This window comes from Tauraco erythrolophus, chromosome Z (genome assembly GCF_009769465.1).
Source record: "Tauraco erythrolophus isolate bTauEry1 chromosome Z, bTauEry1.pri, whole genome shotgun sequence".
NCBI lineage: Eukaryota > Metazoa > Chordata > Aves > Musophagiformes > Musophagidae > Tauraco > Tauraco erythrolophus.
The window spans coordinates 32,936,854-32,950,773 of NC_141496.1; the positions used below are offsets into that span (position 1 = coordinate 32,936,854).

General features: G+C 39.1%; 1 protein-coding gene across 1 annotated transcript in view; it reads right to left on the reverse strand.

Annotated features, from left to right (window-relative positions):
* Window positions 1–40: 40 nt before the first annotated feature.
* The window catches only part of LOC104381590 (histone-arginine methyltransferase CARM1), a 74,306-nt gene continuing 60,426 nt past the window's right edge, over window positions 41–13,920 (reverse strand). Inside the window, exons 10-13 of the mRNA XM_086629324.1 lie at window positions 13,197–13,286; window positions 11,661–11,798; window positions 9,798–9,887; window positions 41–350 (exon numbers count right to left, since the gene is read on the reverse strand). Coding sequence (XP_086485450.1) covers window positions 41–350; window positions 9,798–9,887; window positions 11,661–11,798; window positions 13,197–13,286 — 628 coding nt within the window. The remainder of the gene's footprint in view (window positions 351–9,797; window positions 9,888–11,660; window positions 11,799–13,196; window positions 13,287–13,920) is intronic.

The window sequence follows — 13,920 nt, forward strand, 5'->3', positions numbered from 1 at the left end:
GCCCCGCCGCTCTCCCCACACGTGCCGCCCTGCCCGCGCTTTACGGCCCCCTCTGGCGGGCACGGCTCCCCATTGGCCCGCCTGGCCGCTGCGGCGCGACAGTGCCGCAGCAGTGTGCCGTACAGCGCCGCGCGGAAACCGGAGCGGCGCCGCCTCCAACCGCTCCGGGCTGCTCCATAGCAGTTCCCGTTCGCGCAGACTCGCCTTGGCGCTCTGGAAATGGCAGGCTGCTGCGAGGAAGGGCCCCGTTCCCCTTCCCCGTGCTCCTGTCTGTGCCTTCCGCCTGCCTCTCCGCCGGCCCCGCAGCTCGCCGCAGGCCTGTCGCCACCTCCGGCGGCGCAGCGTGCCCGCTGCCCAACGGGAATAAAATCCCGGTTTAAAAACAGCGTAGTGTACTGTACCACGGTACGGATTAAGTCGCGATGACGCTGGAGAACACCAGGTGGAGCTGCTCCTTGTAAGCGATGCAGATGTGACTAGTCGCGTGAAACGTCGGTGTCACGTGTTTTTCCGTACTCGGTTGCTCCATAAGGTCACCTCTTCCACACGGAAAGGGGATCCGTATTTATAAATGCGGTAATTAATACGCTTGTGTGATTACAGTAGCTATGTCAGAGCACAGCAAGTACTCATGTAATACCACCCATTGTATATTTGGCCAAGTAAAGCTTTTTCTTCCGTGCAGCTGGCGGTAGTACTATTTTTCATTTGTCTCCTGGGAAGCAGTGGGAAGCGACTTGCAAAATAGAACAGGCAAAGGCAGAATTATGGTATCTAGTTTTCCCACTCCTTAAAATCTTAACATCACGCCTGTCAAAATTACGTGAATTTGTGTGTTTTAAAGGGGCAAGGAGGGAAACTCTGTAGTGTTTTGAAGCTTGGTTTAGGTCAAGGGGCATAATACCACAAGTTTGCATGCTCCCACAGCCCAAGTGCTTTGTTTGCTTCAGTGTTTGAAACAACCTTGTTACCCAACAATGGGGGTATCAACTCTGCAGGTATTTGAGATAAGTATATTCTCCACGCTAATTACATTTTCCAAGTTTTGGTGGTTTTTTTTTTTTTGTGGTTTCTATGCAAGAATTAAGACCATGACCAATTAAGACATTAGGAAATTTACTGCTGTGTTCAGCTTGGTTGCTGTAATACAAACATCTCCCAGAGAATAAACCAATGAATTTCTGAATGTCAACCAGAGATTTCAAGTCAACTGTCTTACAGGCTCAAACATCTGTCTTTCATAAAAAATAATTAAGGGTTCCTTAAAGATCTTCAGGTACCTTAACACAGGCTTTAATTACAGAAGATAGTTCTTGACCTAATCACATGTCCAGGCCATTCCCAGGTGTGTTCAGAATCACGTATCACCACAGATGTTTCAATGTCTATTTTTCTGTCTGTTTTATCTCTCTTCTGGGTGCTGCTTTGATTCCATGGAGATGAAAATTATTAAAGAAACTAAAAGATAAAAATTCAGAAAAGTGAATTTGTAATTCATGAACAAGACATGTAACGTTGCAATTCACTATTACCAGGCTCTCTAGCGAAAGCCTCATCTCAAGATCCAGATTTACATTCAGATTCTTCGAAAATTGTGTCTTAGTCACATAATTGTGTATTGCTCCTTCAGCGTGAGGTTTCCAACTTGGTATCCTGAGCATGTTTTCGGATACCTTTGAAAATGTGGTTCTGACAAGGTGGTGTGTTTTTTTTTTTTTTAAACAAAAAGAAGGATGATGCTTCTTGGACAGCAAAAACGAGCAGTAAGAATTCCAAGAGCTAGCAGCATGTTTCACTCAGTAGTCATAGGCTGGATAAGATCATCATGAAGTGTCTATGGCTTTTTCTTCTTTCACACAGTGCATCCACATCCATTCGGATTAGTCTGCGTAACAAATTTGTTACAGCAAAAGCAGTGCTAGCGTGCTTGCACTTCAGGCCAGTCCTTGATGGATGTGGCACTCTTCCGGCATTGGCTTCCAGCTCAAGGAGAGCTCAAGGTAGTGCTGAATGCCATACTGCTTTATTTCTGAGCAGACTTTGAAGAAGAGCTGTGGTAAGTATAATGGGAAGTTTAAAAATGGCACGTCTCACATTTTACATAAAAATTCACAAAAATGTGACAATGTCTGCTTATCTGTCCTAGTCAAAACAGGAATTGTGTCATGTCTGTAGTAAAGTCAATAAATTTTATTTTTTTTAAAAAAAAAGGTATTTATTAATGCGTTTGTTAATAGCACATTTATCTGATCATTTTCACATCTAAAAAAATATTTTGGCTCTGTGACGCTATAGATCTGGGCTTTGTATTAAGGCAATTGCAGTGAAGACTGCAACAATGGAGTGCTGCCTGCTGCCTTGGTTAGGACTGCTCTGCGCACTTCAGGGAGCCGCCTTCCACAAGACATCTGACGGTGCAAAGCTGCAGGAAAAATGGAGTGTAACCACAGCCGTAACCTGACTGTTCCTACTACCAAGGCAGCAGGAGAACGTGTACCACAGAACTCAGGTAAAACTGCATCATTTCATTTTCATTTGTGAACGGGACTTTCTCAGTTTCTGAAGGCAGCTACATGCACCTTGTCTAAGACCATTATTTTGTAGCTTACGTTATTTGCAGAGAAGCAGACAGTTCCGCTGTCCTTGTAAATGGATTGATCACCATGCCTTTCGGCTGCTGATCCTCCCTGGAGAGAGCACCACTGTTGCACAGCCTTTCAATTCATTATCTCTCTACACTTCCTACAGAACAGAAAACTTTTTATTTTTTTAATCTTCATGGTCATGACAATGCAGACGTCTGACCTATAGACACACCAGTCATTTGTGTCTCTGCTGCTTCAGTTACAGTGTGCCGAAGACCTCTTCTCTGTATTGCTTCTTAAGCACTGCAGGAAAGATGGTCATTAAGTTAGTCAGCAACACTGGGTATAATTTGCTCTGACTAATTATATCCAACCCTTTCGTAATGGGAATTTTTTTTATTTTTTTTTTTAACATCACTTCATGTGTAGGCATAACTGAATTTTCCTGCCCAAAAGGATCCCCAGAGATCCAGATCTAAAGACAACCTGAACTGGTCGCTCCCGAGTGACGAGCAGTGGAGAGAGGCCAGTTACATCTGCCATGCTGGAGTTGGAAAGGGTGGTGACAGCATATAATGTTTTTATGAGTGACCATCCATCCCCTGCACTACACCATAGCCGAAGAGGCAGCAGAGCCACAGGTATTTCACTGCCCCCACTGCCTACTCCCTATTTTGCTTCTGCCTATAGCTGCCTGCAAGCTTCTTGCATCACGATTTTTAGCTTTCTGAGTGACTTACAATTCAGTGCAATGTTTGTTAAAAGGCCACTATGTTGGAAAAGATGATGAGATGCAATTGTAAAGGAATGACATTCTCAGTAGGAATTACAGCATGTTACTCTGGGATATCTGATCATACTGAGAACCACAAGCTAATTTGCAGTTACGCTGTTTCATTTCCTCACTTAGAACGAGTGAGAGAGAACTCAACTTCCAGTCATTTCCCAAAGTATAGAGACCTAACAGAAGTGACAAAGTGAAAGTAATTTAGCCATCTCTTCAGAAAAATAGAGGGCAGGCTTCCTGTGCATCTTGATATTGCTCACTTGATGTTGTTTCTCGTTAAATAAACCTGCTAAGAGTTTCATCCACATGACAATTTAAGTGAATTACATTTCCCTTTTTCCAGAGTTTGCTCAAAGCACTCGGCTGCAGAGTCATTTATTCTCGCTTCTCAGCCCACTATTTCAAGGGTGGATGGAATGCAGCAAAGAACAAGATTCTTAATGTGCATGTCCGTGCATCAGTATTCCTGAGAGAATTTCTGAGATCCTCTGAAATCCAGCATTATAGTTGAACATTGTGAGTGAAGGCTGCCCTTTTATGTCTTGTATTGTTTTCCATTAAAAGACTATGAGTGCTCTTTGATCTACAGATTTGCCAGACCAAGCCCTGCATTCTTAGCAGATCTTCGGAAGGCACTATTCACTTCAGTCTTCGGAAATTCCACCTGAATTCTAGCAAAACTGGATCCATGTTCCTGCTCTAAGTATGCACTTATCAATTATCTCATATATTAGCAAAGGAAGGCTTGCTCTGTTGGGATTTTGGGTGGTAGCAATTTATTTTAAAGCAAGTTCCACATTCAGTTCTGTGCTACTTCCTGAACTCAAGCATGTTTCATATTCTGTGGTCCAATCCTCTTTTATTACTGCTTATGAGTGTTACTAGATTAATGCACATTTGAGGATTTCTCAAATCCTACGTTACTGTGGCATCTAAGCATTGAAAACCACCCACAAAACTAAAACCAAGTTTCTGCTTCCACCACTGAAGAAGTGTTTGTTAGTTAGTGAAGAAGTGTTAGACTAAAGATTGCTTAGGATTTCTTCGTAGATACTCAAAAATGTTCATGTAGACCAAATTCAAATGAAATGGCAGTGATTTTAAGTGAAAACTGAACACCGATTGTTGTTCAGAGGACATTAAACATTACTAATTATCCTAAGTTCCAGTGCTATTGAGTAATGCTTTATTCACAGTAGTTTTGAATTGTGATCCACAATATACCAGACTAGTGACTGACCAGTTAGCTAAGGGACATCTAAAGCTTCTTGTAAATTAGTCTGAAGTCCCAGCAAAATCAGGCTGAAGTCTCAGCTCAATGTTGCAAGATGACATGCTTGACAACTGGCCAACCCTGGGAGGGGCAGCCACTTCGAGAAAGACATTTTTCTCACTCCTTTGTCTTTGTTTTTCTTCACTTTACACTAGTTTCTTCTTCTTCTTCTGTAAATATATGCATCTGAACATCACTAAAATCAGGGTGGGTCAAACATGGTGAGCTGAACCTGAACAGTTAATTTCAGGTATTTGATACTCTCTTGGGTGCTTCCCAGAAGAAATTAAATTTTCAGCCTGCACTTCCCTGTTGAACTGCTCCTGAATCTCCAGCTGCATCTTGACAGTGTATCTTTCCCCTGTTTTAGCTCTGCACTTGGATCAGTGCAGAATTGGAACTAAGTGTGTTACATAACCAGGAAGAGCGAAAGCCTGTGTACCACATGCCAAGGCTTAAGGAACAATACAATGCATACTGTCTGGAGGCTTGTTTTCCAACCTCTAAAAGCCTTCCCCCCCACCCCAGCCTTTTTTGTTTCATCTTGAGAAATAGCACAACTCATAGAAACTTAGCTAAGCAAATTAACACCAATTCCATTGTGTTTCACTGCACTTAGATCCAGATGCATCAAGACTGCTTTTGGCTGTCATAGTTGTCATAAGTATTATAAAGATTTCTATGGGTCTAGTGCACACAATATGCAGTAAATCACTGCTTCTCTTAGCAACCACTATAATAATAGTAACCACATTGAATTCCTATACTATTCCTAAGGACAGAATATTCTAATCATCAGTTCAGATGGGAGAACCCATACAGACAGACGTTCAAAATGAAAGTCATTACTACTGAAAATGCAATTTAACATGAATTGCTATGAATATATGAGTGCTTACAAAACTTTAAATGCATCTCTCTGGGGTGAAGGTAAAAGAAAATAACCATACACAATTGTTGAAAAATAAGTTGTTAAAAGCATTTCTTACTGCTGTAATTTCTTGAAGATGAACCTTCTAAATGACCATGGATCCAACAAAGCGTGAAAATTTGTAGCTCCTTAATATGATATGCAGTGTCGCTCCTATTGTGCCTTTTGAGTCTATGGGATGCAATACAACATGTCATTTTTCAACAGGATTAATATAGCCTCTTTAAATAAGGAAACACTACTATTTCATACTGTGGTCAAATCTGTTAAAGAGTCTTACACTGTAAAACTACATCATTGTTGTTTGCTCCAGCATCCCCACAGTTCTGCTTTAGCTTCTCTACATTCTCTAGAATTCATTAATGCTGCCTTTATAAAAAATTGAAACAAAACTCCAGCACTTGTATCAATAAATTGTCTTCATTGACATGTTGTTTCAAAAAAACTTTACAAATATATTCTCATATTTATACCCAGAAAGTCCTGTAAGGTGAAAAGAGTATACTGCAGTTCTTGAAGGTAGACTCCTGTATACTTCAAAATCACCAACGCTTCAAAGCAGGAAAGAAGAAAATGTTAAATGATAAGGAAGTTTGAACAGTCACCGAACCTTATTTCAAACTGCAAGTGCTACAGTATTTGATGTCAGTCTTCTCTTCGGTTTTAGCATACAATTGGGAATAAAGTCAATTCCTGAAGTATAGAGAAATGCAAGTGCCAGTCCTGGATCATCCAAATCACTTCAAAGTAGCAATCACTGTGAAATATTCTTTGTACTCATTAGTGGGTAAGGAAACAATCTTTTCTATACGCGTTGAAGGTGCAGTTATAAGTTACGTATACAACCTGACACTGCTGTCTACTGCTGTTGGTTTTCCTTCCCTTTATTTACTTTCTTCCTTAACAAGAATTGAAGTTTCACAATGTAATGTTTTTGCCTATAGAAAATAGAAGTCTTAGATATATAGATACTTTTAGAAGATGTTTGAGACTGAAATAGGTGATCCAGACAGACATGCAGGTCAATAGGAGACATTACAAATCTATAAGCTGAATTCAGATCCAGATTTCATATACTCCATTCATAATTGCTGAGAAAAACTTGCCAAACTAGAAAACTCTCAACTACAGCTGCCTGGTATTTGGATTTGGACATTCCTGGATTTGTTTCCTTCTCTAATATAAGCAGAAAACCACCACCGTACGATAGGAACAGGAACGACAGATACCCAAACATCAGACGTTGCATCAGAAATCTAGTTACACTGCTTGTACAGGTTCAAATTATAATTTCTGTTACCATTCTAAGGCAGCAACCCAAATTAAATACTATTTTTTAATATGTACTATATATTTGTGTAACAAAACGGACTTTTTTGTGCAAAGTATATTTTTATACTAGAAGTCTCTCACCTGCTATAATAAATGCTACTGGAAATAACAAGGCAATCACTTTCTGACACTAACTTCAATGGTTTCTTGGCCTCAGCCACAAAGTTCATGTTACTTTTACAAGTTTCACAGTTTTAGGGGCTGCCTTCCATGATCTCATAAACCACCTTTAAATAGCTGCAAATGGCTGTTGACTTGGAGAAAAACCTCTGAAACTACAGCTGTTTCTTAATGACTCCCAGGATGGGTCAGTTTTCATGGGGTTTTTCGTTCAAACTAGCCTTTCAACAGTGTGTGGAAGGCTAAAGGCTGATTATATCTTGCTAAAAATACTACTACAGTTATTTTTTTGGTAGTAAAATGACATATACATTTCTGATTTGACTCCATTAATTCAGTATAAGGCATATACTTTGAACAACAAACACATTATATAGAAGTCACTATGTGCTCTTTATGCATAACATTCTCTAGATATCTCATTAAAGTCTCTACTATTATAGTCTTCCTCGTTTGCTAGGTACACAAGCCAAAAATACATCTTTATATGCCTTGGACTATCAATACTTCTCACAGAGCTACAGAAAAAGTGAAAGTCACACATATCCTGTCATACAGTTTTATATGCTCTATGTATAGTGCTGGGAGTAATTTACAAGTGTCTCCTGTTGCACTTCTATAGGCACAGAGAAATCTCGAAAAATTTACAAAGTATGTGCCAAATGCCTTTAGGTTCATATCTCAAAATCAACCAAATTCATGAGTCTATTGAGAGAAAATTGAAGTATTTAACACACTGCCCTGGTGAGGTAGAAGATTTAACACCAAACATTGAAATATCTGGAAATAAGTGCTGACTTTTTAAAGCGTGGATACTACATACAGTTCAAAGATTTGTTGTATTGCATATGTAAATATGAGGTAGGTTTTGTTCCATAACCTAGAATATTGGTAAGACTATTAAAAAAAAAAGGACCAATGAACCAATGTGAACCTACTGTAAAACAGAAATAAAAACAAACACAGAGAAACAGTTGCTGTTTTATACCAAATGAACTTTCTAGAATAAAGTTGAGTCTGCTGTGATTCAAGTCCATAAATGTGAGTGCAGGCTAAATTTCAATTAAAATAAAAAAGGGACAGAGCCACAATATTCCCTTCTCATATGACTCGCATACAATTACAAGTATGTACAGTTACAAATTGATTTTACACACAGACCAGTAGGCCTACTAAGAACTGAACTGATTTCGGTCTCACTGGTTACTCAGCGTGGTGAGAATCACTTCAGTTTTCAGATGCCATATTACAATATATTCTAGGCATACCTGAAAATGGATGAAAGAATAAAACAGTTAACTATAAAATACAGAATTCTTTGATAGCTTACAGCACTAGCTGAGCTAAGCAAACTTATTTGCTAGTTTGCTTAGCTAGTTCTAGTAATTGCTATGGGAGGGCAAGGGCAGAATGGAGAAGGATCAATAAACAAAAAACCATAATGGAGCCTCACAGGGGAAGCCTGTTAAATAAGGTTAGTGTGTTGTAGCAGGATTTCACAACCAAGCACTCTAAGAGTGAATGTATAAAAGAATAGCAGTCTTAAATTATTGACTTCAATATGGTTACTTGGCTAACAACCATGAAATCACACAGACATTTTTACATTCAATTTTCAAACAAGAATACAGCTTCATATAAACTGCTTTCTTGGAAATGATTGATAGCATTCTGTACATTTTATGTAAGTTAAAAACTCTTAACAAAAGCTTTTTTTGCTTCTAAATTAGTAGACTTGTATCACCTTTGAAAAGTCACTCACACTTATTTAATGAGTGCTGAAAGTATGGAGATTTTAGAGGACCAGTAAATTTATTTGTAATCATTCTCACAAAAAGCTTTTAGATTTGAAACCTGTATTAGCCAAACCAGAAACATAAGCAAGCTAGACACTGTCCATGCCACAGGTCAAATCTGAGGAAATTCATCTCTTCCAGTGCATGATTTTATTTATAATTATTGAAAATCATCCATGAACAGTCTTTATTACAAAGGATTACTGTGGAATTTCCATGTATGTCTGAGTCAAAAAAGTTGGAAATAGGAAACACATAATGAACAAGGGAAGTGTTTTCATTGTGTACCTCGGGGGGGGGGGGGGGGGGGGGGGGAAGTCAATTCCACCAGCTCTATTTGCCTATTTTTATGCCAAATACAGCATAGGAATGAGAACAGAACACAGCTGTATCTCTCAAAAATCTTTTTTTCTTTTGGAACAATTGATGGCTTCTTCTTCCTGCTTGTTTTGATCTGTAATTGACAGCTTTTCCCAAAATACAGTGCTGTAGCAACACCTAATGAAGGTCCCTGCTCAGTTGGAAAGGATTGCAGCAGGTAGATTTTTTTCCTCCCCTCATGTTTAATACAGAAAGGACAGATCCTTCATGTCAAATAGTAATATCAATTTATGTACTTAGCAGAGGGGATTTTGGCATATTGCCAGTTCCTCAAGAGTCACAATAACACATATCACAGAACAGGAAATAGCAGAAGATTTTAAGTACACATTAGTTCAAGTAAGTAAATGTCTACTATTTTGTCACAGCACTAAATCGTTACAGATAGTCAATAAAGCTTTTTTCCCTTCCTCTTTGTCACATAGCCTAAATAGAATACTGGCTTATATAAGTAACTACTCCTAATACAAAACAACGTGGCCCTCATACCTGTAGAAATAAAATAAACTGTAAGAGGTCAAAAACTTATTCTTCCTGTCATACAAGATGTTATCTCCTACAATGGTATATTTTAGTCAAAAGCATTTCTTACCTAAAAAACGGATTCTTTAAATCAAGAATGTTACCAGATTTAAATCCTGTCTGGTCCACCATAGCCACAATCTGAATATCATAACTTTGTCTGCATCGGAAAGAAAAGTATAAAAAAGGAGGTAGTGAAACAAAAAGAACTATAACATCTTGTGAGAAAAAATACCAGTGTAGTTACTGTCAGAATAATAACTTAGTGTAACAAGCAAAGGAAATTTATTTGCAGAGGTATCAGTGCAAGGGTATGATTATTTAATCATCTCTGAAGCAGTAAAATTTACAAGATGCATAAGAGATGTTAAGAGTGTGCATCTGAAAAACATAATTTCGCACTAATTATGTTCAATAGTGAAAGGTCTTTTTCCCCTCTCTCTGACAGAAATACTAGAAATTTCAATATTAGCAAGTACAATCAGAGTATTATTTCATGACCAAAAATATCTAACAGCATCAGGTTCACTCTTGCCATAATCCTGGATTTCACCAGAAAGGGTATTTTCCACCGGACTTCTTGCAGCGAACTGAGTTTACACAGAAAAGTAAAGAGGACCAACTGAGGGCATACCAAAACCCTGAAGCTGACCCAAGCTGTTCCTCCTGTACAGCACCGCAACTGCAGTTATGCAGAAGTGCCATGTTGATGCCGAAAGCAGATTAGCTTTGTGACAGGACTTGTCACCTCAGTGCTAACACATTGCTAAAGTGCTTCTCATTCCCAGTCTGGCGTGGTCGCTAGCTCAGGTGTCTCTGAGCCATGCTCCATTGTAGACATGCCTTATGCATTGCAATGTATACAGCAGTGGCTGCGTGATCACTTTGCGGTATACAGTGTTCCTCTCATATATTAAAATACAAATACATTTTATGTTTGAAGGAGATGTATCAAGTTCTGTATTATTTATTTTCTCCATGAGGAGTTTCTAAGCAGAAGATCTGGAAATTTGACAAGTCCCAAATCAAGTATTCATTGCTGATGTGATGAAAGAGCCCTGGAAATATTGCTGACAGCTTTGATGTCACTGGAATCACCTGACTAGTCAGCATGCTTCCCAACCGGGAAAAAAAAAAAAAGTGATTCACCATCTTACACCGAGGATGCTTTGTTTTGTGATAAAACTATGCATACACTAAGCAAGTAAGACTGCAACCTGTGTGACCCAGCACTTGAGGATTGTTTTCAAAGCAAAGCATAGGAGTGGAGTTTCCAAACATTTGATTGACAGCAGGAACTGCAGAGAAGTCTGGTGAGGAAACACCCTTCCAAAAGCAGCCATGTGTATTAGCCTCAGTGAAAGGACAAAAAACACATGAAAAGCACTATTCTTAAACAGAGGAGCCCATTGATAAGGAATTCTTTCACAATTGAAAACGTAATGGATTTGGGCTCAACCCTGCTTCTCCTCGTCTCTGCACAAGACTTGCTGAGAGACAAAGGATGTTGGGGCTGCAGGCAAACAACCAGGCTGCTGACGAGGACTTGGCCAGAGCTTCCACTACCTGAAGAAGGTGTGGAAAATGACTGGACTTGACCTAAGAAAACTGTTGTGTGTGAAAGATAGTGGAGTGGAAAGCTGACAAAAACTGCAAGTAGCACTGTGAGGGAAGGCAGGATGTGACAGGTGCCTAAGGAGAAGGTATGTGAGGATGAACATCACAGGTGAATGAAGTGGAACATGGGGAGCTTTTGGTGAGCAGAGTCTCACAAGGTCAACAGTGCCTACGTAACTATCAGTGATACCATATAAATTGTACTAGAAATAACAAATGTGGGTACAAGCATACCCAAAATGAACTGGTGTCTTTTGGGTACCTCTAACAAGAGCAGCCACACTACAAAATCTGCTTGGGAAACTTTTACACTTACCGCTTATTGGCAACAAGCAAGACTTTCCCTGAGAGAGTCTCCCCCTCTTTAGCAAAGAGGGGTGTCTGAAGAAGGCAGCGTGCTTGATACCAGTGAGTGAGAGGTTCTGTCGGTGCAGTGGAAAACCAAACAGTAACCCTAAAACAAATGGGAAAAAACTATCTAGACTTTCTCTCCTGTCTTCCCCTTTCAGATACAATTTTAAGTTGTTAGACCTTTATGTATGTGGGGCCTCAATTGCTTATAATAAGCTTCAAACTGCCTTCAAGTAAACTGGGAGAGTGATTCTACGCTATGTTGGGAAATCAATACGTTATGCCTTGTTTTCTTTCTTTATCTGTACTGTGCCTGTCAGCACCAGATCTGTATGCCTAAGCCAATTATGAAGATTCAAAAAAAAGAGTCTTCAGACTCCTGTTTTCTCTTCTTTCCACACTGCCAGGTCAGAATAGTAATTTCTCTTTCCTCTTACCACTTAATTTCAACAAATTAGTTGAAATAAATAACACATGTAACACCGTGAGCCCAGTCCACTGAGATTTCAAGTGCTAAGACAACGAAACTTCCAGAGTTAAAGAAACATGAAAGAGCAGCTGACTACACAATTGCCTACTCCAAAAATGGAGGCCACCTCTGCAGAGGATTTCAGTCAGTTCCTACAAGTCTGCAATTTTCTCTACCGTTTTAACTGATGTGGAGTTACTGGTTCCTCTTTTAAGCTTAAAGATTTTACTATCAGCTGTTAAACTAAATACAAATGAACATATATCCATTTTCTTTTAATGGATATACTATTCTGAATTCTTGACAATCCTCATTACAAAGGCTAATAAAAGACACTTACAAACACAAATATATAGAACTACATTTTTCAATTTATTGAAAAAATCACCTCATCTAAAACTAGATCAATTGAACTGGGAAATCAACAAATCTTATCTGAGGGCTAAATACAGATAGCTAAAATCTGTGTATTGACTAGCTGAGCAAGTTTATTTAATTTTTACCTGCTTACTATACCAGATGAATGTTCCCATTTTGAAATAAAACCTGGTACTACAGTGAAAAATTTTCAAAAGCCTGGTGAAATTTTCTCCATTCCATTTTGTTACCTGGAACTTGCATCCTGCTCTCCTTTTTTCCTCACAAACAAGACCCGCCCAAATGGGAAAATTCAACTTGTGTTCAAATGTTTCTGCTTTACTTACAAAGTAAAACAGAAAGGTACAAATATTACAATTACCACTGTGTGGAACAGTGTGTTTTGAACTTCAACAATTCCTGGATGTGGTCTACCATAGGTAAAGTGCACCCCAATCAATGGGAAGCAAGATCACCACTGTCTAGTCACACTGCTAGCACTAGGTTATCACACTTCTTGTGGTCTCTAGAAGGCATAATTTCTTTAATATGAAGAAATTGCATTACAAACAAGGTCAGCACCAGATAAAGGTCTATTTGGGCACAGTTTGCATGAAAGACAGGATTTTTCCCCCTGTAGTTAGTATTTCATAGGAAGAGGGAAGAAGTACTTACAGTGATCCTACAAATGCCACATCAAACCAGAAGGCCAGGCCATGGATTAGTCCAGACTGCATCATTTGGAAAACAAAAGGGATTTCCACTCTGTGGGAGAAAAAACAATATGTTGCCAAAGTAATTTCCAAAAAGTACTGGAAATTCCACCAGAAACCTACCCTGTACTTATTAATGTTTTTCCATTCTTATTTATCAGTTTACGTCTGAATTTTCCATATATTTAAAATTATACACTCTCTGTGTCAATACAATTAACCAATGACACTGATTCATGTGGGTTTTGTGTGCCTTATTTGATGGTAGAATCAAATATGGCACTACACGTGTTACTGCGTCATTTGTGGCAACATTGCTGACTATTGTAAGTACAGTGGTTCAGTCTTTCCAGTGGAAAATATTCCATTCCCAGTGAAAGACTTGGATTTAGCTTAAATACTATTTTGAACAGGAAAACCTTCCACTACAAATTTGACAAACAGAACTACAACTGGAACCAGAAGAAAAAATTGAGCTGCTTGAGCCAAGACCGGGAATATTTTCCCTTCCAAAAGAATTATTACTGGCTATGTAGTTGAATCCAAAGCTCACCCACTCTTGCAGAAACATATCATAAAATTAGCATCCAGGTATGAACATTAGTTCTGACAATTACTTGAAGGAAGCCAGTGCTAGACAGCTGAAACTGGAAAGCAATTCTCCAGCAGTTTCCTCCCTCTTAGCG